Here is a 25,185-nt window from a genome sequence, read left to right on the forward strand (position 1 = left end):
TGTTTGCACCACGTTGTGGCATCAGAACAGCAAGTGGGACAGCATTCAGTCCGTTCACTAAACATAGACAATAACCAAACTGAGAATAGCCTAAAGCTGAAGGTCAACCTATGAAATCCACTTGGACAGCTGCAAGGGAAAGTGTGGGCCTTCCTGAAGAAGATGCTTTTCTCCAGAGCTTTGGTGAGATTTGCAAGTAATGCAATGGGAAATAATTTGGTCAGAAATCTTGTAAATCTTAGGGAAAAACAATTATTGTTTAGTTTCTTAACTGAGCCCCCTCTGCAAGCCAAAAGGTGAAAAGAAATGGGCCATGGAAAGTCTATCTTTGGAGCATATGCTTATTAATAATATTAGTCAGGGAAAAAGGCAACTTGATAAATTGTGTGGAAAATGGATACAGGGGTTCCTTTTGGGCTGTGTGCTTGGCAGCCTTGTGTTCCCTGTCATTCCCTAAAGATATAGTATTAGTCTCCTTAGTGTGGGCCGGAAAATGAGCAATAGCAATTTTAGTAGGAGATGAATAGCGTGTTCATTACAGGCAGCAATCACACGTCCATTGGCAATAGGAGTGCCAGCGGAGGTTAGGAATCTACAGGCTTCCTAGATTGTGCTGGCAGCATGACAGACTCTGAAAGCATATCTGGAGTCAGTATAAATAATGGCAATTTTTCCTTTTGTCAGTGTGCAAGCTCTAGTAAAAGCTTTAAATTCAGCAGATTGGCCAGATTCAAGGCAAAGGGCTCTCAAGGGCTTCATGCAGGGAAATTATGGCATAACCAGTTATGCTGTTCCCCTTAAAATGTCATTTATGAGAGCCATCATAAAATAGAAATCTGGATTTGTTACAGTTAGTTAGATAAGGCAACGGGGGGCAGGAGAGGGCTCTCCCCCCACCCACTAGAAATGTCAGGTGATGGTTCAATGATTATCACACTTCCTCTCTAAAAATGATAATTTGGCAGCCAGGGAGAGGCCATTTCCTGATAATCTACATCTGTTAAAATCAAAATATTAATTGAATGCAGACCCCAGTGAGAAGAAACTTCCTGGGCTTGCACATTCAGAGACGAAAATGGCAAAGCATCTTCTGGGCACACTCCAAGAGAAAAAGGAAGAAGGCTCAGATGGGCTCAGATGTGTACAACCCCCTAAACACACTGAGCTGTCCAATTCCAAAGGGTTCAGAAAGCACTGAGCATGCAGGAAACCTGCCCTACGGGAAGAATCATGGGAAGGATGCGAGCCTATGAAGTCCAAAGATCAATGTTAAATGCCCTTTTTTGCTCTCCTTTTCTCTCTCTGACCTTCAGGCGCCCGCTAGGATCTCTTCCAAGGGTTCTTTCCTTTCTTTCCTGTTCTAAAGCCTGTTTGATACACTTCCATTCTTGCTCTGAAACTTGCCTCGGTCTCTTTTTTCTGCTTTATACCCCTCAGTCAAATTCTTTCTTCTGAGGAGGCAGGGACTGAAGTTGCTATGGACCCATACAGATATGCCACTGGTAACTCGGGGTAATTCGGATCTCTGCCACCGCTAACATGTTGTCTAAAGGAGTGTCTGAGAGACCCTCTTGTGGCTCTGAAGCCATTTCTATAGCTGCTAGGCAATCCTGTGGAATGGGAGGAAGATGTGGGAGCATAGCAGGATTTAAGGTGCTATGAAGATGTAAGATGACAGAGGGATTGATTAACAGGACTATTCATATGTAGCGTGTCTTCGTGTAGAGAGGTGATGTGCCTTAGGAACTTGTAAGAGCAGAGAGAGTATGGGGAACACAGAGGCAAATGGGGGAGCCTAATGTAAACGTGCTAGCTTTACCAATTAGGGGCAGCTGCTGACACTGCCTGTGGGCATGGGAGCATGCCTGCTGCCACAGAATCCACTTGGCATGAGAAATATGCTACAGGGCATATCTGAGAGGCAAAGGGCTGGCCTAGAAAACTTGCGGTAATCCCATTATTTTCATGACTGTGTAGGTGAAAAGGTTTATCAAAATTAGGTAAGCCTGGGGTGGGGCGGGCAGGGGGGGTAGACAATGCTAACTTTCAGGCTTCAAAGGAAGTTAATGCCTGTAAGGACCAGAGGATGGGCTCTTGACTGGCATGTGGAGAGAGAGCATACAGTGGTTTGGCAATAGCAGCAGAATTAGGAATTCATTGCCGGCAATAGCCAGCTACCCTTAAAATTTACCTAGCTGCTTTACCAAGTTGGCTTTAAGGATTTGAGATACTATTAAGTGGGAGTCACAATATCCCTGATGCATGTATGTCCATGTTAACTGTCTCCCTCTAAATGTAATACAAAGAGAAACTGTGAGTGAGGTTGAAAGGAATAGAAAAGAAAGCTGAACAGTGGTCAGTTACTGCAGCCAGAGGCAGTTTCCGCCCATTGTGGAAGCTCAGGCCTATCACAGAAAGACAGATGTCGGGGAGGGATAGGGAGAGCCAGAGATTTGAGAGCAAGAGAGAAGGGGCAGATGCCCCAGGACTGAGGCTGGGGAGAGAGGCAGGGAGCACTGTGGTCATGATGGCTCCCTCCAATCTTTCTGAGTGTTTCCCAGGAGTTGAAAAGAAGTCCAACCCCTCAGCACCAGTGAGACACTGGACTAGCTGGATTTCCCAGGCCAACTAAGAATTCCTAAGCCTAGCTGGGGATGGTGACCACACTCACCTTTAAACACGGGGCTTGTAACTCAGCTCACGTCTGACCAATAAGGTAGTAAAGAGAGCTCACTAAAATACCAATTAGGCTAAAAGCAGGGGGTAAAGAAATAATCAAGTCATTTATCGCCTGAGAGCACAGGTGGAAGGACAATGATTGGGATATAAACCCAGGCATTTGAACCGGTGGCAGCAACCCCCTTTGGGTGCCCTCCCATTGGATGGTAACTCCGTTTTCACTTTATTAAATCTTGCAACTGCACACTCGTCTGTTCCGTGTTTGTTCCTGCTCGAGCTGAGCTGAGCTTGCCGTCTGCCACTGCTGATCGCGCCGTTGCAGACCCGCCATTGACTTCCACCCTTCCGGATCTGGCAGGGTGTCCACTGGGCTTCTGATGCAGTGAGGCGGCCATTGCCACTCCCAATGGGGCTAGAGGCTCGCCATCCTTCCTGTGCAGCTAAGTGCCTGGGTTCGACCTAATGGAGCTGAACACTAGTTGCTGTGTTCCACGGTTCTCTTCCATGACCTATGGCTTCTAATAGAGCTGTAACACTCACCGCATGGCCCAAGGTTCCATTCCTTGGAATCCCTGAGGCCAAGAATCCCAAGTCAGAGAACGAGAGGCTTGCCGCCATGTTGGGAGCAGCCTGCCACCATCTTGGGAGCTCTAAGAACAAAGACCCGCCTGTAACACCAGCATTCCCAGCCTGACAAAGACCCCAGGTCCAGACTGGACACCCACCCTCAGAGCCTCCAGACCAGAGGAGTGTGTTTAAGATGGCTGACGTACCTGCAGAGAGAAGAAGGGCCTCCCCGGGGCTTTGATGCAACAGAAGAACTGAGAAAAGAACTTTTATCTGAAGAATGTGAGTTTTTTTTAAATTATCAGGCCAAAAGGGACATTAAAATGAGACAGCAATCACCACTGGCTTTCCCCTTGAGCTAAGTGCTCGCCCCTTGAAACTGCTTGCTGTTGCCACGAGTAGTTGTAGATTAGCCTAATAATACCGCATCAGACACTGCAACCACATGCTATAGCTTCACAATGTATAGCCAATCACTAATCAGTGTTATTTCTATAATCCAGTGAGAATTCCTAACAAACAGCTTTGTATCAGCCACTTCCTGTCCCTCATTTTTCCTTTAAAAACCCACTTGTAACTGCTGCTTATTGAAGTGCATATTCAGGGCAGCTTGAATCTGTACTCCAGTGTAGCAGTTCTCAAGCTTGGTCCAAATAAACTCTCTTCTTGTGTGGGTTTTGCCTTTTAGGTTGATCCAACTATGGGGACTTGGCCATAAAAATGACTTGAACCACAAAAATGTCTGAGGTTGTTTTTTTTTTGTTTTTTTTTTTTTGTTTTTTTTTAAACCAATGCAGCAGGATGGAGTTGAATGGCAAAATTAGGGTGATTTCATAAAGCAAAATAGGTTAGATTTTTTTGCTCTCCTGAGTACATGGTTCACACCCTATTGTCAGGAATAACGCTCAAAATCCTAAAGAAATTGGACACTCGAACAAAGGATTCTTAGCCAAGCAATTTTACCATTGCGCAGAGGGTGCCTCCTTGGCCAGTCGCCATGAGAGCACACCTGAACAAACGGCACGAGAGCCTTTATTCCTGACACAAGTCCTGCCCCTGTGTCCTTTCCCCATTGGCCGGGGTCGGGTCGTACAATCTAAACTAATCCTGGTTGGCTAAACATTTGATTTTTTTAGATAAGGTGGACACGTAAAAGAAAGTGGAGAGGAAGGGGAAGAGGTGTCTGTAATGAGCTAGAAAGTTAGTCCTCTTTCCAAATAAGGAAAGGAATGTGCGCTGCTACTGATAACGCCTGGTACTGTGGCCTGCCTGGGCATCTAACAAAGGCAAAAAGGAAAAAAGGAGAAAAAGGAAAAAAGGTGGAGGGGTACTATGAATTAAAGAATAAAAGATTGATCAGATTATTTGAAGAGAACCTCATCATGAGGCACTATCTTGCCGGCAGCAGCTTACGTGTGCCAGTCCAGCATCACACTGTGGCCTGGAAAAAGCCGAGGCAGGGCTTATACAATGAATAATTCATTTGAGCCAAATTTAAATGACTATCGCCTGGGAAATGCTTCCAAGTTACCTTGGGAAGTGTTCCAGAGAACAAAAGAGAAGCTGAAGCTTTGAAAAAATATATATATATGACAAATTAGGAGAGGGCTCAATTACCAAAGTTGTTTTTCAACCATTACAATTGGTGTGATCATCTTTAGAGCAGTCTCAGAAGTTAGGGTATTGCTTTCCAGTCAAAAAAGGTGATCTGTAGTCAGGGGCCTCCTAGCTCAGCAGGAGGAAGGCGGCAGAAGTTCTGGAAGTCATGCATTCTCCCCTTAAGGCGTGCCTGAGGCTCAGCTGAAATGGCCTTCCTGGTCCATTTTAGGTGTCTTGACTAAATCATTGTCGTTTTCCTTCCTCAACACTTTTGTTCACAGAGCACCTTGAGATATCTCAGCTGATCCTCCATTATTGATCTCAAAGATTAAGGGGCCTGTTGAAACTCATTTGAGATTCACACAGTGATGTGCTGGAGTATGTTTAACAACCACCTCTCCAAAAACGTGTATATATATGCATACATTTATTATAAAACATTTTTGATGTGAGGAATATATGCCACACTACTTACAAATAATAATAAAGTATACAATCCTCTTAGTTGCAAATTCCATATTTCCATTTGATTCTCAAAGAATGCTTTTGTTAATTTTTGACAAATTATTGTCTCGGTAGCCAACATATGGGTACAATTGACAAACAAGAATAGTTCCAATATAAATGATAGTTGATATTTTCCTTTAAATTAAAGAGGTGGACAAAAAAACAATGCGTACATATGTCACAACTTTACTCATCCATCAATAACATGAGCAACTTTTTTGCTGAATCAGATAATGATTTCTAAATTTTGAAAGAATATTCAAAACAGCAGAATCTGAAAGCATCCCAGACCACAAATTTGCCTTCTTTTATTTTCAACACTTAGAATGCAGATACAGATCATGCTTTATATAAACTACAACAATTTATCTGGTTTGTCAGTGTGTAGATGAGAACCACAATTATTGTTTTCCAAAGAAGAGGTCTTCCAGACATTCATAATGAGGGCTGCTAGTTCACCGTAGTGTGTTAACCTATGCAAGACCTCAGAAAGGGTGAGACAGTTCTGAACCGGTGAAATGTCACCTCTCCTGACCAGAATTCTGGCTCTGTGCAGAAATCAAGCTGGTGGGCAGGTTTACCTTCAAATCCACTCATTTCCTGGCAGGAGTTAGTGAGGGGAAGGACACAGAAGAAGCATGGGTTTAATGGGTATACCAATTTCAGATTGATTTCTGCTGATTTTGCAAAGCTATGTTTTGTTATGTTTGTTTTATTTTTTGAGCTAACCTTTCCTCTGTGGGAAGAGAAGTTTCGCGTTCTGTGTGGCACAGCAGCAACTGCCCCAGGATACTGCAAATTCCTGAAACCAAAGCGGAACCAGCTCGGAAGGAACAGCGACCTTTGAGGTATGGGTAAGGTGTTGGGGCATATCGCTGAGGTGCTTAACTAGTGGGGATTCGTGAGGTTGGATATTTGGATTTTTAATCTTGTCAGTGTGTTTAAAATCATAGGCTTTAGAGCCAGACAGGCCTGAATTTGGTTACATCTTGGCATCACAATAGAAAAGTGATGTAGGGAAATTATGCAATCTCTTCATCCATAACATGGAGTTAATAATAATAGATACTTCACAGAATGATTGACGGAGCAGATGAAGTAATGTTCATATGATGTCTGGAAGAAAGCAAGTCCCCAAGAAATGATTGTCATTGAGACAGCCAGGTGGGAAGGGGTCCCCAGAGAAACTCCAACCTGCCTGCACCCTGGGGTGGAGTTATAGAAGTTCACACTAGTTGCAGCAGGGAGGAGCCTGGCCCCTCCTCTTCCTGGGTGGAACCTGTGATTCAATCTGCAAGGCAGGAAGCGCACCAGCAGGGACTCTGGCTTTGTGGAGGGTCCCTGTTTCCCATTTTTTCCCTTTTTTGTCCAATAAGCTCCATTTTTTCTCACTCTTCAAGGTGTCTGCAAGCCTAATCTCTCATGACCTTGTGACAAGAACCTGGCTCTTAGCTGAACTAAGGAAAAAGTCCTATAACATCGTCATGACCATCACCGTTATCATCATTGCTGTTATCACCTTCATCACCATCACCATCGTATCAGCAACATGATCATCAACATGATCATCATTACCACCACCATCACCATTATCTTCATCATCACTGTCATATCATCATCACCAATCACCATCACCAGTATCATCACATTCATCCAACGTCATCACCACCACAATGACCATATGACTTGAAATGGCCAGGGTCCTTCCCTGATTCTCACTGTCCTCTTCTGAAGTGAGGGCTCTCACATCAAAAGCTAAAACAAAAACAAAAACATAAAACAGTTCCTGCTTCCCAAGCCTATTGGATTCAGGCATCCTTAATTTGTTGGAGCAGTTGCCTTAACAAAAAGCCATCCCTCCACTGGACATCTGCCATAAGCTCACCAGTTTTTGCTTTATGTGTGGAGTGGGAACCAGATTTTATCAGTGCTAACGCGGAAGCCGCACCTAGGAGCGATTAAAAGGGAAGTGGGAAATGCAGCCAGACAGCCGCCTGCAGCCCTAGCTGCCCTCCCTTGGAATCTGGGAGAGGTCTGAGTATCAGGCCAGGTCCGAGTTTCAGAAACAGCGTCCTGAAACCACCCCTGGCTTTGAGGTTCTGACAGGTAACTTGGCCGGGTCTTCTTGTTCTCCTGAGGCCTTGTGTTGGTGAGCGCCTTGCTCCACAGACCTGCCTTAGCCAGGCAGACTTGGCTCCCAGCCTCCCTTTCCACACTACAAATTGAGTTGTAACTGGCAATTCTCATCTATAATTAAGAACAATGACACGAATTCCCAGGAATTTTTTACCAAGTTTGTAAAAAATAGATACACCTGGGTTCTTTTTGGGATGGTTAACTTACTTGATGCAGTGCAGCAGGCAGAGGCCAGGCCTTTATGGGACGCACAGCACACACCTGCCCCTTCATTCTTTACCAGGATGCCTTTTGGAGTGCATCCCATTAGGGAGGCTAGGTCTAGGGCTCACTTCCGGCCTCCATCTGAGAGCCCGGAAACCGGGGCAGGTGTCGGGATGGCCAGTCCAAAGAGGGTCCTGGGCCTGACAACTGATTAAACACCCACGTGGGTGACAGCAAGGACAGGGGACCCTGTACTGTTCTCAGCTTGTCTCTCACTGCGTGACCTGAAGCACATGACCCTACCTCTCTGCCTCTATTTATCCACTGGAAAATGAGGAGCTTGTCCCAGACCAGTGGTTCTTCAAACTGTGTTCTTTGAGCCCTGGGGGCTGTGAATGGGACTCTCAGGGGCTGCTTGTGGAGGAAGTTCAGCACAGCAGGGGCCCCTGGGCCCCCACATGCCTTCAAGTCAACCAGAGCTGCTTCACTCTGATCTGCTTTGCTTACTGGAAGTCTATATCAACCTGAAAAGTAAACTTCTGCGGCTAACAGAGATGTTGTGCTGGGGCATCTCTCATCCCTTCCCTGAGAATTCACTAGGTTCCTACCATGTGCCAGGCACCGTGCTAGACACTGAGGCCACAGAGGACAGACCAACCCAGTCCCTGCCCTCATGAACTTGGAGTCTGGTGGAGAAAGACGGACAATCTGTAAACAAACAAATAAGATGAATAATGATGGGACTGAGTGCAAGTGGAGAATTAAAACAATGTGGTAGACACTTAAGAAGAACTCTGAGATGGTCCTTAGTGAGTGAGGAGCAGAGGGGCAGTGTTGTGGCTGACTGTGGGATGAGGGAGAGTCCCACAGCTGAGGTCCAGCCACCAGGGTCGCTGTGTCTCAGAGAGGCCATCACTGGGCAAATGCAGGGGCCTCTACATTAGAGTCCAGAAGGTCCTTGGCGAGCGGGCCACAGTGAGCATTGCACCACAGTCTTCACCTCACCACTGGAAGTGTGTTGAGTCAGCATGGGCTCAACTCAACCCCATGCAGACTGGCTTCCGCCTCTGGCTTGCAGGGGCACCTCATGCAGGTCACTGTTCTCCCTGCTTTCACAAAGACGACACCCCTAGGCAGGGTTGCCCGTGGGAAAAAGTCAAGCACAGGGCCTGGCCCACACTGAGGCCACATAACCGCTCGCTGGCTCAGGACGCAGATGCTCATGATTGCTTCCTGGGGGCTAGTCTGGTACCTTTAAGTCAGACCCTTAGGGACATGAATCAGACTTTGGCATCTCTGCCTCCCCCTCACAGCCCCTCTATTCTGCAGGCAAACAGCAGGTGCCCAATAAATGCTCAAGGCATTGAAAGATGAATTAGTAATGATGCCAAGTGTGCCTGTGCGGGCCGGCCCCGCTCAGGGGATTCCTCCTTTATCCCTCCCACAGTCTAGCAGATGGGCTGTCCCAGCACCTCTGCTTGTCAGACAAGGAAATTGAGACAGAAAAACAGTAAGTTATTTCCCAGACCCCACAGCCGGCAAGTTCCCAGGGGGCCGAAGCCTGGCAGTCTGGCTCTTCTGGAAGGACAGGGCAGGAGAGCAGAACATAGAACACATCCCCCCCCAACCCCCCACCACCCCCCCTACCCCCCCACCCCTGCTCTCTTCTCATGCTCTCAGGGAGGTCACATTTCCCTGGGGCCCTGGGACAATCCTGGGTCAGATTACAGCAGTACAGGTCACCTGCTCCAACCCAGACAGACCCAGCATCTGGCCCATCCACTGGCCCGGTCCTTCCTGGCCACCACTGCAGCATGTCGCAGCCTGGGCTCTGGGTGGGCCTGGTCCCTCTCCTGGTCGCCGCCACTACAGGTGAGTCAATAGCGGGGCAACACAGTAACACCCTGCACAGGGCTTAGAGCCTTCACCTGCGTTCTCTGTCAGCCTCACAGCTCTGTGTAGTGAGGACACAAGGCTGAGAGAGGTAAATCGCTTGGCTGAGGGCATGCCTCCAGTAAGGTAAGGATCAGGTCCAGGTAGGAAATGAAGACACAGCCTTCACTGCTGCTGGGGAGGTGCTGTGTGGCGGGAGGGGGCACGTGCTCACCAGCCTCCCCCTTCTGGGTTTTTCTGACCCACCCTCTGTTCCTCATCTTCAGGCTTCAGCTCTCACCCCCGACCCAAGCGAGGTGACTCCCACACAGCTTTCCTCCCTTCCGGGGCTCTCGGGGATGGCTCCCCCTCTTCCGCCCGCTCTGCACCTTTTCTGGGGCCCCTGAATCCCATGCAGCCTCAGGAGGTTCCTGATGCCCTAATGGATGTTAGCTTTTCTCTGTGAATTGTCTGTCTCCTTTCCTTGCGAAGCAGCAGTTCTGGGCTTCATATGACACAAGTACTAGGAGTTTGCTTTGTCAAAGGAATGCATATGATTCTAGATATAATCTTTTCCGTTTAGTGCCTGTAATCCAGAGGTAGGTACTGTGTGCCGATTTTGCGTGTGATAAATGAGAGTCTGAAGGAAGTTGCTAACTTGCCGAAGGTCACACTGCAGGTGCGTGGTAGAGCTGGGATTTTAACCAGATCTGTCTGTCTGTCCCCAAAGCCTGCGGCTTCCACGCTGGAACCCGGAGCCTCTCAAGGCCTCCAAAAGGATTTGCTGAGCAGTTTCAAAATAAAGCTCAGTCAGCCCCTTGCTTGGTCTTCAGTCCTGAAGGAGGCCACAAGCTGCCTTCGTGCCCAGCACAGGCTTGGTTTGGATGAGTGGCTGAGGATGAGGCAGGAGCCCACACCAAGCTTCCTGACCTGCCAGGGGCACAGATAGGGGCTCAGATGCACTGCACCCCCACCCAGGCCAGCCCTCCCTCCAGGGCTTCAGGGTAGCTTTGTGAGGTCACTCAACCTCCATGGGCCTCAGCCTCCCCAGGTGTAAATGAGAGGGCTTCTGTGCCAGGAGATGAAATGTCAGCTCCACTATTCTACTTCTATGATGCTGATTGCAGGGCGCCCTGAGCTCCTGGAAACTCTAGGAGGTGAGGATAATAACTGAGCCCCTGTGGCTTCCTCCCAGCTCAGGTTCCCAGGCTGCTGGGCCTCGCAGCCAGCCCGTGGCCTATGTTACATGACCTCTGTGCTTTTCTCTCCCTGCAATTCATGCCAGCTGTGTCCTGAGCAGCCGACGTCGGCACCAGCCACCACGCCTCGTGTCCTCAGTGGAGGCTTGCTGTTACAGCTGTCAGGAATTACAGTGTTGGGCTGAAGTCACACCGATGGAGATGGCCAGCTCAGAGGGACCATCTGCAGAGATGGAGGGGAAGCAGGGCTCTCATGCAGGCTCTTCACTCTTTGCAGGAATGGCTATCCTCTTCCCCCAAGGTGGAGCTGACAGTCACTGCCTGTGCCTTGTCTGCCCGGCAGGCCAGCACTCCATGGCTGGGAGCAACCTGCAATGCCCCATGGGCTTTCAGTAAGGAGCAGACATCCCGGTGTTCCAGGAAGACAGGAGGGGAGGCAGGGAGGGGCAATCCTCCTAGGCAGGTTCCTTCCACAATGACCCTGAGTGTAAGGAGCTCCCAGGGGGGTGAATGCTGCCTGGAGATGCGTGCCAGGAATCTCATGCCCGGAGCCGCCGGGGCCCACCCCAGGATATAGCCCCTGTGACTTCTGACCTTGATGGAGGGTGGGTGCTACACCAGAAGTGAGCTCTGGCCTGGCTCTGCCTCTCACCTGTCCTGTGGCCTGGGCGAGTCCTCACCTGGGAAGTGGGGCTGGTGGTTAGAGGTGCTGCTTCCAAAGGACACCCTCTCCATGCTCACCATCAGCAGTTCCTGCTGCTGTGGCCTCCACCCTGGGACCAGATGAAGGAGATCATCTCTCTGCCCATGATCCCACTGCTCCAGTCCCTCCTCCTGGGCCCCCACGGAGAGCCCGGAGTGATCAGACTGGTCTGGAGCCTACACTGACACCCCAAGGTCTGTGTGGAAAGACCCTGTCCTCGGGCCTCCTGGCATTGACACCAGCTCTGAGTCATCCTGTTGAGGACACCCTCCCTTCTCCATCTCGGCCCATCCAGCTGGGACGGGCAAACATTCCACCAGGCAGTGGGGCAGGCAACTGTACATGCTGGTTGGTGTGAGGGGCTTCCATGCCATCTCTGCTGCCGTGGAGGCCCAGCAGTCCCCTGGCTGGGCACCTCCTCGGCCGGCACCCAGGGCTTCTCCTCAGCCACATTGTTTCCTCTGGTCTCTGCAGCTGCCAGGATGGAGTAATGACTCCGTGGCCAGGCCCCACCAGCACCTGCCGTGGGCTCCCAGAGCTCACAGACAGCGAGGACTGCCAGGTAACCCCGAGGGGATGGCAGCTCCTTGTCTCAACCTTTCTTTGCCGGGGAGAGAAGCAAGGAGGTTATAGGGAAGTCCCCAGAAAAGGCTAAATCTCTGGGGATCAGAACTAAGCCTCATTCTCCCTGCCTCACGTGTAGGGTACGCATGAGGTGCCCATGCTGTCCTTGGGGAGCAGCCTTGGAGATTAGCCAACACCTCCCGCGCAGTTTGATGGTGCACCCCGGGACTTGCCTCACCGGCTTACCCTGGAAATGAGCTTAACCCACCTCCAGGGCTGCTGTGGGGATGGAATGGGAGATGCAGAGGGAAGTGTGAGGAGGCTCAGAGCCACCATGCCCATGCAGCACTCAGGAGAGAAGCCATGGAGATGTGGGGTGCAGAGTGATGTGCACACTTGTGCCAGCCACCTCATGACCCGGCCATTCCCATGCGTGCCACGTGTTGCCAGGTGCCCCATGTGTGCAGTACAGGTGCAGAGGAGGAGCAGGCAGGCCTCCTGGGAGCAGGCTATGCCCCTGCAGTGTCCTAGAACAGTTGCAACTGCTGGGACTGCAGAGCCACAGAGAGTTGGAGGAGAAGGCGAGAGCCTTTCCTTAGCCCCACAGCTCCACAGACCACATGGGCTAATTCCTGCTTACTACCACGTGCAGGGAATTTTCTTTTTCAGAGGCAGCTGGAGGGACAGAGAGCTTGGGGGATCCCCAAAGAGTCTCAGGAGAGTGAACACCTGAGCTGAGGCCCCGACTCAGCCACGTGCAGGTTTGGGTATCAGTCACCATCTCACTGCCTTCTCACCCTGGGCCCTATTGTCCCTCAGCAGTGCCCACCTGAACAGGAGCCGGGCCCACAGTGCTCCAGCTGCATTTTCTGCTCTCTGCACTACTTTGGAGGCAGAAGCCCCAGCTGCCAGCCCTGCCCCTCAGGTAGGTGTGTCTGGGCTTCCCCAGTGATATTCGGGAGGCACTAGACCCTGGATTGAGCTGGGAAGGTCCTTGGGTCTCCTGTGTTTGGACTACACTGTCCATACCAGGAGCCCAGGTGGCCTCTGAGGGGTAAAGCCCAGCCAGCCCTGGGCTCAAATACTCAAAGAACTGTCAACACAGGAAGTGGCACAAATGACAAGAGATGATGCAGAAGAAAGAAGTATGCAAAGTGTTGGGGAACGGGACGTTGGAGGATGGCTGGAGTCCTGTTTTGCTCCTGGCTAGGGTGTAATCTTGGCAGACTGTTGCAGTACTCAGTGTACAGGTCCTGTTAAATTTATCCCCAAGTAGTTCATGTTTTTGGATGATGATGTAAGTGGAATGGTATTTTTTATTTCCATTTCCATTTGTTCATTGATGGTAGTGATTTGTGTATATTGACCTTGTATCCTTCAATCTTGCTTACTTCATTTATTTGTTATGGTAGTCTTTGTGTAGATTTTTTAGGGTCTTCTGTGCTGGTAATCATGTTATCTGTGAACAAAGACGGTTTAAATTCTACTTTTCTCTTTTTTTTTTTTTTTTGAAACGGAGTCTCACTCTTGTCACCCAGGCTGGAGTGCAATGGCACAATCTCAGCTCACCACAACCTCCACCTTATGAGTTCAAGCGATTCTCCTGTCCCAGCCTCCTGAGTAGCTGGGATTACAGGCATGCACCACTATGTTTGGCTAATTTTGTATTTTTAGTAGAGATGGGGTTTCTCTATGTTAGTCAGGCTGGTCCCGAACTCCTGACCTCAGGTGATTCGCCCACCTCGGCCTCCCAAAGTCTTGGGATTACAGGCGTGAGCCACCGCGCCCGACCAGCTTCTACTTTTTCAATCCATTCACCTTTTGTTACTTTTCCTTGCCTTATTATACTGTCTAGGGACTCCACTACTATTTTGAATAGAATTGAACATCCTTGGCTTGTTCTTGATCTTAGGGAAAAAGCACTCAGTCTCTATTCACAATGTATGCTGTTAGTTGTAGTTTATGGATGCCCTTAATCAGGTTGAGGACATTCTCTTCTATTTCTTGCTAAGAGTTTTATCAGGGATGGATATTTAATTTTGTCCTGTGTTTTCCTGAACCTATCAGGGTGAGCATATGGATTTTCTCTCCTTTGTTCTGATATAGGGGTGAGTATCATTGTTTTTTGGACGTTAAACCAATCTTGCATTCCTGGAATAGACTTCCTGTGGTCATGATGCTATTTTTACATATCTTTGAATTTGATTTGCTAATATTTTTGTAAGATTTTTTTAATCTTATGTGTATGAGGGATATCGTTCTTAGTTTTCTTTTCTGGTCTCTTTGGTATCAAAGTAACGCTGGCTCAACTAATTTTCCAAGAAATTAGTTGCAAAGTAGTCCCTGCTCCTCTCTTTTCTGGAGGAGTTCGTGTCTATCTGGTATGCGTTCTCCCTTGAATATTGTATAGAGCTCAGTAAAGCTATAGGGCTTAGAGATTTCTTGGTGGAAGGATCTTTACGAATTCAATGTCTTTGATACATTTAAGGCTATTCAGATTTTCTGTTTCTTCGTGTGACAGTTTGGGAATTTGTCTTTCAAGGAATCTGTTCATTTTCTTGTTAGGTATAAGGTTGATTGTCAGAGAGTGGTTCAGACCACACCTTTACTACCCTTTCAGTGTGTCATCTGCAGTGACAGCTTTTTCATACCTGATATTGGTACTTTTGTTCTCTTTTTCTCTTTATCAGTCTAGTTAGGGCTTTATCAATGTTATTTATCTTTTCAAAGAACTAGCTTTTGGTTTTATTGATTTTCCTTATTGATTTTTCTATTTTATTAATCCTTGATTTAAATTTGCTCATCTCTTTTTAGCTTCCCAAGGTGAAAGTAGTTAGTTGATTTTACATCTTCCTTGTTTTCTGATTAGGCATTGAATCCTGTAAATTTGAACCTAATTACATCCTACACACTTTATGACGGTGTGTTTTTATTATTACCCTTTGAGTCAGAATGCTATCTAATTTCCTGTGTGATTTTTTTGTCTAATGGATTGTTTCAGTATGTTTTGTTTAATTTCTAAGTGTTTGGGGGCTTTTCTGAGTGCCTTTGATTTCCAGTTGAACTCTATTGTGATCAGAAAACATAGTCTTTCATATTTCAATCTTTTGAAATGTATCGAGACTTTCCTTATGGCCACCTGTGTGAGTCTGGAAGGTTATTTAACTCTCCTCAGGCCTCACTTTCCTTTATCTCTAAAGTGGGGTTGATATAACACTGCCTGAGCATTTCTATTAGGTGAAGTGCTACATAGAAACCTCAAAGTCAACACTCAGTGAATGGTAGCTACTGTAGTTAGAGCCAGACTGGTTCTACATTGATGGTTAGTAGCCACCAATTTAAATGCAGAGCTCCCAATGGGGGCTGGACCTCTGCATCTAAATAAAATAACAGGCATGGAGTGCCTTACCTCGGAGACAAGAGCTTTGTCACTTCTCATAAGTAAGGAGCCCCTCGGTCAACCCTGCAGCCCCCAACACACGCAGCCCCTGTTCTTCCCAACTCCCCGGCTCCTGAGTGTTCCACAGCCCCACCGTTGCCTGTGTTCTTAGAAGTGGGAGCAGGTAACCCAGACGGCAGCAAGTTGGCAAGAGGCCAGGCCAGGTGGGGTCCATCTTCATTCCCAACCCGCAGATGACAGACATGAAAAATGAGTGGTCCCCTCACCAGCCACCGTGGGTGTGAAGTAAGCACCTTCTCAGGGAAGATGTTGGGCATCCCAGCCCACCCAGAGGTGCACAGACGACTCCATTGCCATGCAGAGCTCGGTGCGCAGTGACAGGGAGCAAAGGGGACACTGAAGCCTGTGGGAGGCGATGTTATGGAGAAAATGGGGACACCAGAGAGTGCCAGGTTCCTAATAACCAGGGCTCCCCAGGCTCAGAGGGGTGGCTGGAAGAGAGGAGCCCAGGAACTAGGCTTCCAGGCACCACTGCTGACCATCAGCAGTGCTGCTGAATGCCAGGAAAGCCACACTCAGGGGTGCAGCCAGGGCCCAGCAGGCCCCAGCCTTGGGAACTCCGTGTTCTCTGGGCTCAGCTAGGAAAATCAGGACCCGTACAAGTTTAAAGGCAGCCTGGATTATTCAACTTAGAGCTTTAGTCAAGACAGAGGGACGATGTGGCTGGAAATCACTAGAGCTGAGGATGTGAGCCATGGAGAAAATCCTTCCAGATCCTGAGGATTAGGAAGAGGGGGAGGGGAAGGGGCCTCTCAAAACATTCGTTATTTTCATTATTGTTAACTTTAAGACTGTGAAGATTCCCCCCAAACCCCCACAATGGCAAAAGATTTACCTCCTCAGTTTTGTTCAGGGTGAAAATGAGATGCGTCACTCATTCCCAGTGCTCTGGCCACTGGGCAGCAGGGGCGAGGGCGTGGAGGGGAGCCCAGCACAGGAGGGCAGGAAGGAAGCGGCTCAGACACCACGTGAGCAAGGTTCTCTCGTCAACTCACCTCCACTTCTGCAAGGTATTACCACCCCCACCTTGAGGCCCTCAGCTTTCCCTTTGCCCACCCACTCTGGTGTGTGTTGGGGGCAGGCCAGGTGCCAGGGCCGGGAGGGGGCCCGTGCAGAGGAGGGGGCATGGTCTACAGAACCGCTCTGTGGGAAAGAACAGTCCCTGGTGCCCGCTTTGCCTGTCAGTAAGAAGTGAGGGCCTCAGCTAAGTGTCTGGTGGTCTTGGAGAGGACCACAGTTTACACTGCAGTGACAAGAAGGGGCTGAAGGGGCAGAAGCGGAAGAGGAGCAGAGCTGACAGGGGTCCCAGCATCCTTCCAGCCCTCTGTGCACTCCTACTTCTGTCTCATGTGCCAGGTCCTGGGGCAGCACTGAGGGTCCAGATACTCCCCATCCAGGGGAGAGGCAGATGCCAGAGCTTCCCTAAAGCTGCGACCTGGGAAGTGTTGAATCAGGGTGGAGACGGGGCCCTTGAGGCTCAGACGAGGCACCCCTGAGAGTCTGTCTGCTCAGGGAGGAGCCCAGGAAGCTTCTTGGAGGAAGGGGCGTGCGAGTTGGGCTGGGTGCCTTCCAGGCTGGGAGAGCTCCCCACAGAGGAAGCAGCTCTGTGTAGGAGCAGCGAGTAGCCCGTGCCGCCCTACCCTGCTCCCTGGCAGTGATGGCACATGGGCCTGGGGTGGGACCCAGCCCCACCCTGCATGGTGCAGACCCCCTCAGAAGCCACTCCCAGATGCCAGGCTTCCAGCTCACCCTCTACAGCCGGCAGACTCCCCAGGGGATGAGGACCCCAAGCCCCGGTGGGACCCACCCCATGAGGCCCCCCTCACAGGTTACTTCCAGTCATGTGGAGCTGCCTTTGTGCCGCGCCATGCCGGGAGCTGCAAGGACAAGAGGGAGGCGCCCCACCAGGACGCCAGCTTCTGCTCAGCAGGTCAGTGCTGAGTTCTGCCTTCTGCCTGCAAGACAGGAAGAGTGGCCTGGACTCTACCTTGCTCATTGGGTACTTATCAAACGCTAACGGAGGCTCATGTCAGGGGACTAACAGCAGCCCGGGCAGCAAGTCCGGGCACCAGTCAAGACCCCCCAGGAAAGCCACACCCGGGATGCAGCCAGGCCTCAACAGGCCCCAGCTCTGGGAACTCCATGTTCTCTGGGTTCAGCTGGGGAAATCAGAGCCTGTCTAGAAAGGTCAAAGGCAGCCTGGATTGTTCAACCCAGAGCTGCCAGTAAAGACAGAGGGTTGACAGGGCTGGGAATCCCCAGTGCCGAGGACAGGAGAAAAAGAAATGAGAAGTTTTAAAGTGAAGAGCGAGAATGTCAGTAGGTACAAGGGAGGCCTTTCCTGGGAGCGGTCAGGAGCCTGGACCTAAAAAACGCCGGGCCAGGGACGGCCCAGATCTGCTATGCACAGGCTGTGTGATATCAGCAAGGTCCTTTGCCTCTCTGAGTCTCATCTTTACGCTAGAGGCAGTGATACCCCTTTCCTGGTAACCAGGGATGGCGGAAGCTCCTGCACTCCCAGGCCCATGGGAGGGTCAGGTGTGGCCAAGGCCTACGAAGCTTTTGCTGCTTTTCTTGTCACTGCTTCCCTTGAGAGAGAAAACTGCTCTCCCCAGTTCTCAGCCTGTGTCTTCGGTGCCCTGCGGGACACTTCTGCCCCAAGAGAGCCACCCGCCCCATCCCATGCCAGCCGGGTACATTTGGCCCCCGCTCAGGCCAGGATGAAGCCACAGACTGCACCCCTTGCCCAGCAGGCAGGGCCTGTACCCAGGCTGGGCTGACACAGCCCGATGCAGCGTGCTCACCGGCGTAAGTGCCCGCCATTTCTCAGTGATGAGTGTCCCGATGGGGGCCAGAGCTGTCCTCCTAACACCTTTAGAGAGTCAGTCCCTGGTCAAGGCCAGACTTCTCCAGCCTCTGACTCTCTCAGGGTTCAGAGAGGGCTGTGCCTTCAGATCAAGGCTCTGTCTCAGCCAGCCCAGGGCTCCTGGACTTGCCCCCGAGCACTGAGGCTCAGCACTCTCGGGTCCATCCCTGCTCAGGAGGCATCTAGGGAGCCGTCTTCCTGGCTTTGTCCATGGAGAAAGTAGCTCAGAGAGGCCAGGTTACCATGCAGACTCACACAGCAGGCCGGGGGCACAGCAGGATCTGGCCATGACTCTCCAAGATGCTGGGCTCTGCGTGGTAGGCACCAGGTGCCAACTCCCCTGCTGCTGTAGGTACGCGTGCCCTTCAGGCTCCTCCAGTCCCCACGCTCCCTCCCATGCCTGCCCTCCCGGGACCTTCAGCAACCGCAGTGACCTCTCCGACCCGTCGCAGTGTGAGATCTGCCCCGAGGGACTAGCCTGTCCTGGGGGTAAGTGAGGAGGGGGACAGTGGCCTTACCACCTCAGGACCCTGCCTTTGGGTGAAAAACTGGTCCCACCCCAGGGCAGGGAGGCCAGGACAACAGACCCTGACCCATAGCCCCTTCGTTCCTCACAAAGAGCATTGCCGACCCCTCCATGGGGAGCCCAAAGGATGGGGCCATTAAAAGCACCCTGAGTCCCGACCCTGCTATCTCGAGTAAGGCGGTCTCAGGGGCTGTTAATCCAGATACCCCCTGCCCTGAGACAAGGCCCTAGCCCATGTCCCTGCCGCCTGACAGGGGTTGTGGCTGGAGAGGGGCAGCAGCCCTTCAGGCCTAGTTCAAGACTGTGTTTGCAGGAACCGGGGGCCCAGACTAGCCCCCCATCCCCTGCTCAGCTGGCCATTATTGCCCTCCCGGCACCAAAAAGCCCACCCAGTTCCAGTGTCCTCCCGGCACCTGGAGTAACCGGACTGGATTGACCATGAGCAAGGAGTGTGTGCCCTGCCCCAGGGGCTGGTTCTGTGTCAGTGGAGCTCGGGTGCCCTCGGGGACATGCAGGGCCGGGCATTACTGCCCACGAGGTGAGTGGGGCCAGACTCTGCCCTGGCAAAGTTGCAGGCAAGTGCCAGGAGAGGGTGCCATGGGCTGGCCTGTGCACCTCCTCTGGAGCAGATGCAGCAGGGGAGGCCTGGTGTGCAAAGGGAGAGATGAAGGTTCTATTTCAGGACCACCTTCCTGAGAGGAGAGCTGGGAGGAGCAGGAAGGTCGGGGAGGCTGTGTGGACAGAGGCCACCAGCTGGTTGGGGGCTGGAAGGGATTGGTCAGCCTCGGGCCTCCTAACTGGGGGTTCCCAGGTGTCTCAGCCCAAAGCACAGCTTTCTAAAGATGGTGTCCTGGAGAGTGACACCCCCTCTCCCTGCCCCATCCCCAGTGGCCTCCCCTGGGAACTGTCTCCAGGCAGCAGGTGAGGAGCTGGTGTGCCAGTGTGCCAGTGATGACACAGGTCTGACTCCTTTTTCTTCCTCTGAACCCCTCTTCTCTCTGAAACAGGGACGAAGTGGGGGACACAGTTCCCTTGCCCGGCAGGCACGTACAGCTCCCAGACAGGCAACAGCCAGCTCGAGGACTGCCTGCCCTGTCCCCCAGGAGCCTTCTGCCCCAGTGGGGTCCCTGAGCCGGAGCTCTGCCCACAGTAAGGAGGCCGCATGTGTGGTTGTTATTGAGGCCAAATCACCACCTTTATTGTGTGCCTCCTGGAGCCCAGCACTGGACACTGGTACCAAGGGAGAGGAGGGCCTGGCCTGCCCTCAGGACCTGGCCACCTTGTTGAAACAGGACACACAGAAACAGGATGAGCTGGACCCAGGGCTCCAGGTGTCCCAGGTGAAGGGCACCCTTACAGTCAGTATGTTGAACAAGGGGGAATCACTCTGGGTTACAGTCAGTGGAGAAGCCATCAGCTTGAGGTCACTCGATTCAGTCTTAAAAGATGGGCAGGGTGCCAGGCACAGTGGTTCACATGTGTAATCCCAGTGACTGGAGTAACCGGCCTGGATTGACCGTGAGCGAGGATTGTGTGCTGAGGCAGGAAGATTACTTGGGGCCAGGAGTTTGAGACCAGCCTGGGCAACATGGCAAAACCCCATCTCTAAAAAAATATAGAATTAGCCAGGCATGGTGGCCTGTAGTCCCAGCTACTCAGAAGGCTGAGATGGGAAGATCACTTGAGCCCAAAAGTTCCAGGCTGCAGTGAGCTATGGGCATGCCATTCTACCCCAGCCTGGGCAATAGAGCAAGACCTCATCTCTAAAATTATAAAAAATTAATTTAAAAGATGAGCAGAATCCAAGGAGGGGTGTGAAGGTATCCCTGTTGAAGCAGCCCCTGTCCAGCCCACTACCCTGAAAGAAGCTGCCGCAGAGCTGCCCACTCTAAAGGCCAAACCCCTCCTGAAGCTAATTGCAGCAGAGATCTCAGGAGAGATCATTTAGCCCAAGCTGTGGGATTATCTGTGGATTTTACTGTTCCGTTAAAATGTGCCTTTTATTCCACTGGTCAAAAAGAAAACTTAGGGTTGGTCTTACTAAAACAAAGCAAGACACATTCTTCATGTAAAAAGTGGAAATGACATCGATCAAAAGAAATTTCAGATCAAATGCAGATTTCAATTTTAAAAAGCCAAAATCATAAACATCACAAAGCATAAATAGGTGTTTATAAAATTTGACAGAATGTGGAAAATCTAAGCCCGGGCAACAAAAGTGAAACTCTGTCTCAAAAAAAAAAAAAAAAAAAAAAAAAAGTGACCCAACCTTCCTGGCAGCTTGCAAGCAAGGGTTTATAAAGGCAGGGGTAAATTTCAGGAAAGAAATTTACCCTCATACAGGCAAAATTGTAAACCAAGACATGGAGGTTACACATCGGTTTGGCCTGACACGGCAATCCATCTTGAAGCAGGGACTTCCAGGTCAGAGGTGGAGTCAAAGATTCTCTGATTGGTTAAGGCATTGAAGCTCTGTCTAATCGCTTAGGGTCAGCAGAAAGGGATGTTAAGGTCTGGCCTGTGGGCGTGCCAGGAGCCCCCAGGCAGAAATTTAGAACAAAGCACTGCAGGAGTCAGAGCTCAGTCCTCACTCCCTCCTTATCTGAGGACTGCCTGCCAGGGGCCCATTTGCTGGGGGTCCTGGTTTCTGAAAAGCAATCAGGGGCATATGCTAAGATGGCATCTTTAGCTTCCAGAGAAAACCAAACCTCTTGTGTCTCTGACTTCCTTGGCCACTGTTCAAAGCTACTACCTTCTCACTTATTGGGCTGCTCATTTACTCCTCAGGGCTAGTGAGGTGCTGGCCTTTCCCTTGAAGGAACTCAAGATTTGTCTTTATTTCCATGCTGGGAGGGTGGTGGGTAGCAGGATCCTAAGAGGGGTCCCTGCTGCATCTCAAAGACAACTTTAGAAAGAAGCACAATGAGCCTGGTTTTTAAATCTCCTGCCCTGCAATCTCCAGCTGAGGCCACGCCCTCAACCTCCCCGACAGGGTCTCCTAAGGCTCAGGCGGGCTGGGAGTTCTGCCCTTACACTCTGAGGGGAAGCTGGGGGACAGTGGAGGGCTCCAGCCTTGGAGAAATGGTGACTTCATGGATGGGGACTCTTCCCCAGGAAGGCTGTGGGCATCCACCCTCAGCTCTCTCACCCCCTCTAGGGGAACCTACCATCAAGGTCCAGCTGCCAAGCTGGCTGTGGCCTGTGTGCCTTGCCCTGCTGGTCACCACTGCCCCGAGAGGGGCACCACCACGCCACAGCCATGCAGCACTGGCAGCTTCTCTGTAAGTGTTCCCAGAACAGACTCCATACTCAGAGGGCTCTGAAGAGTGGGGGATCCTAAAGTCGGGAGATGCCTGCCCCAGCCTGCCCCAATGGTGACTCCCCAGAGCTCTGCTCAGGCAGGGGGAACGCACAACTGCAGGGAGAATCCTCTGCTCCAGTGTGGAGTCGGGAGCTGGGCAGGCCTCCAGATGCTTCTTCTAGGGCAGAGGGGCAGGCCTGGGCCCTTGCTCCCTGGGCCAGCCTGGTGCCTGCTGGGGAAGGGGAAGGGGAAGGGGAAGAAGCAGAGGGAGGGAGATGGGGGGACAGAGTCATTGCCCTGAGCCCACTGGGGTAGGTGTCTGCATTTAGTTCCCTCTACAGGGAGCTATGGGTGATGAAGGCAGCAAACTTCCATTTTACACCCCACGTTCCCCCACTACCAAGGTAAGCAATGATCAGGAGCCTGGGACATTGCTTGACATTGGCCTTCCAGACCCAGAGGAGCTATCGGCACCCTGCTCCCCACTGCCTGCCATGTGCACTCAAGTGTTGGGAAGAGGATGGCATTGCACGAGTCCCTCACTGCTCTGCTAATGCCATCTCTGCAGGCTTCTTCAGTGAAGCTTGGTGATCATTCCAAGAAACAACATCAAGCTTAGGGAAGCCACAGGTGGCCCTGCGGAGTTGTGCAGAGTCAAAGAATGTGCAGTTTATTCAGTATCTCGCAGCTTTCCACACAGGGCAACTGTGGCCAATCGCTGCAGCCCAAGGAGCCCAAATGGTGTTTCAGACACAATCTTTCCTTCCTTCTCAGGAAGCACCGTCATCGCCCCTTACAGTTACCTGGAGCTCTGCCATCTACAGAGCACTCACTGTGTCAGCTCAGGGATGCCCGCACCCCCAGCATAGCTTTCCCCTTCGAGATGAGGAAGGGTCTGCAGATGGCACAGCTGGGAGGCAAACCCCGCAGGGCTCCAGCACCAATACTCACCTGGCACAGTAGCCCCCAACCTTCTGCCCTGAGTCCTCCCAGAGAGCCCAGGCCTCTATGTGGACACCTCGAGAGTGCTTGCAGGCAGGGGGAGGTGGCAGGGTGGGTGACCCAGAGCCCACAGTATGGCCCACTGTGCAGCCCTCGTGACTGCCCTGCCCAGACCACTCATGAACACGGCCCTGCAGGGCCACATCAGCCTCTCCTACCTCACGCAGAGGCCTCCCCAAGAATCAGTGGAGCCCCCAGCCTGGGCCCTCCTCCTCCGGGCATTGCCAATCCTGCAGCCATGTGCTTGGAGAGCTCCCTGGTTCTGTGGCATCCGCCCTCCTCATAGGGGAGGTGCACACTGAGCCTCTGGCCAGCAGCAGTCTCACATACCTTTCCTCAGTCCCTGTCATGCACCAGGCCCCCCCTGCACATTCCAGATGTGGAAGGAACCTCGACCTTATTGTCCACACCTGTTTCCAGGGTCCAGGTCGTCTCTGGTGCCAGGAGTGCTCAGGAGGAAAACTCTGCAACCAGACAAAGCTACCTGGCCCTATGACGTGTCCCCCTGGGCACTACTGTCCAGCCCAGGGCCTGCTGTCCATCCCCTGCCCCACAGTGAGCCTCTCCCCTGGGACTCCCGACGCGTGTTTCTGCTTCTGCATGGGAAAGCTCTGGAGCCATTGGCCCCATACTGGTGGTTGAGAGAGACAATGTCCTTTCAGCATGACATGGCCACACCCAGCCCCTGCCTCCCCCACCCCTCAGATAAGGGCTGGGCTGCTCATATTCCCACTACTAGTTTCCCTATGGTGCCAGACCAGAAGGTCACAAGGGACAGAGTAACCCAGGCCCAGGAGAGCAGGAGGTGGGGAAGAGGAGGGAGGGGGGCAGGTAGCTGCGGAGTTAGGTGCAGGTGGCACTCCCCATGGGGGCAGCCTCCCCTCTGTTTTGCAACCAGATTTCAATCTATGGAAACCTCAGTCCCATGCACTGGTGGATGGGTCCTGAGGGCTGTGTCCTCGGTGAGAACAGGTTGTCTCCTCCTCCCTGGTTCTGGGTGCCCAAGGAGAGAGGGTGGCGGGCCCTGCTCTGCTTCCTCCCTGACCCCACTGTGGCTTCCAGAACCTTGACCCTTGTGGCGTCCCTCTATCTGCCCAGGGCACTTTCCGAAAGGCCCCCGGGGCCGCCCGCGTTTAAGACTGCCAGCCATGCCACCCGGGGACATTCTGTGGCAAAGCTGGCCTGGCCAAGCCCCAGGGCCTGTGCCACCCTGGGCATCACTGTGGGCCTGGCTCCAACACCTCATCCCCGGTGAGTGCAGGCCCCATCAGGCCTTCCCAGGGCCGGGGTCAGGGACACCACAGGGCAAAGGCCCAGCACCTGCCCCCTGGGGCTTACTGCCCTGTGAGGGGCAGAGTAGCCCTGAGAAGATAGAATGACATGACTGCAGAGCAGGTAGAACTGCAGCCATTATACGCGGCCCGTGAAAACATGTAACCAGTGAGGAAGGGCCCAAGAGGCTAGCATCCGGCACCCACTGGAAACGGCGCCAAATACAAATATGTCTTCAGCCAGGAAAAGGCTCAGTGGGCTGACATTAAGGGCACATGAAGCAATGCCGTTTCAGTACCCGATGCATCTACCAACCGCTGATAGTAAAGCAAGTGCTGAAGGCCCCACGAGGATTCCTTGTGGGAGAGTCCATGCTCTCTGCTGCAGCCTGGGCCTGGAGCCGCTGCAGTCTTGCGATACCTAACAAGAGCCTAGGGCAGCTCGCAAACTTTGATCCAGTAATTCCAATGTGGGAAAGAATCTGAAAGGGGAAAAAAGTCATTTGTGAAAAAACATTCAAAGCAACAACAAACCAACACAAAGGCCCAATAATAAGAAAATACCTAGACAGAGATATGGCTTATCAACTTAGAGGGATGCTAGGTAAGCATTAATAATGACAAATAAGTACATCATTTGATGCACCGATGATTGATAGATGATAATTGATTGATTATTTGAGAGATGATAAATATAGATGAATTGATAGATGGTAGTTGTACCTCATC

The 25,185-nt window shown here is 51.5% G+C and overlaps 2 protein-coding genes and 2 long non-coding RNA genes across 4 annotated transcripts; 3 read left to right on the top strand and 1 right to left on the bottom strand.

Moving 5' to 3' along the window:
• The first annotated feature begins 3,263 nt into the window (after positions 1-3,263).
• On the top strand, positions 3,264-9,234 carry LOC105471826 (uncharacterized). The gene is made up of 3 exons (XR_981369.3): positions 3,264-3,528; positions 6,077-6,200; positions 6,753-9,234. It is a non-coding gene; the product is annotated as an uncharacterized lncRNA (long non-coding RNA).
• LOC139357935 (uncharacterized) lies at positions 5,830-10,132 on the bottom strand. The gene is made up of 3 exons (XR_011612009.1): positions 9,800-10,132; positions 6,082-6,154; positions 5,830-5,952 (listed from the first exon to the last, which is right to left on the bottom strand). It is a non-coding gene; the product is annotated as an uncharacterized lncRNA (long non-coding RNA).
• Positions 10,133-10,616: 484 nt separating this feature from the next.
• On the top strand, positions 10,617-18,291 carry LOC139357934 (uncharacterized). The gene is made up of 5 exons (XM_071077128.1): positions 10,617-10,721; positions 11,041-11,155; positions 11,941-12,028; positions 12,850-12,955; positions 17,319-18,291. Exons 1-5 carry the CDS (start codon positions 10,622-10,624, stop codon positions 17,429-17,431), a joined length of 522 nt encoding a protein of 173 aa, XP_070933229.1. The 5' UTR covers positions 10,617-10,621; the 3' UTR covers positions 17,432-18,291.
• A 913-nt stretch (positions 18,292-19,204) lies between these two features.
• Positions 19,205-25,182, top strand: LOC105471827 (signal peptide, CUB and EGF-like domain-containing protein 3). Its single transcript, XM_011724570.2, has 4 exons — positions 19,205-19,420; positions 19,890-20,031; positions 22,040-22,163; positions 22,588-25,182. The coding sequence occupies exons 1-4, from the start codon at positions 19,321-19,323 to the stop codon at positions 22,735-22,737; spliced, it is 516 nt and encodes a 171-aa protein (XP_011722872.2). The 5' UTR covers positions 19,205-19,320; the 3' UTR covers positions 22,738-25,182.
• The last annotated feature ends 3 nt before the right edge of the window (positions 25,183-25,185 follow it).

Source organism: Macaca nemestrina, chromosome 13 (genome assembly GCF_043159975.1).
Source record: "Macaca nemestrina isolate mMacNem1 chromosome 13, mMacNem.hap1, whole genome shotgun sequence".
In the NCBI taxonomy this organism is placed as follows: domain Eukaryota; kingdom Metazoa; phylum Chordata; class Mammalia; order Primates; family Cercopithecidae; genus Macaca; species Macaca nemestrina.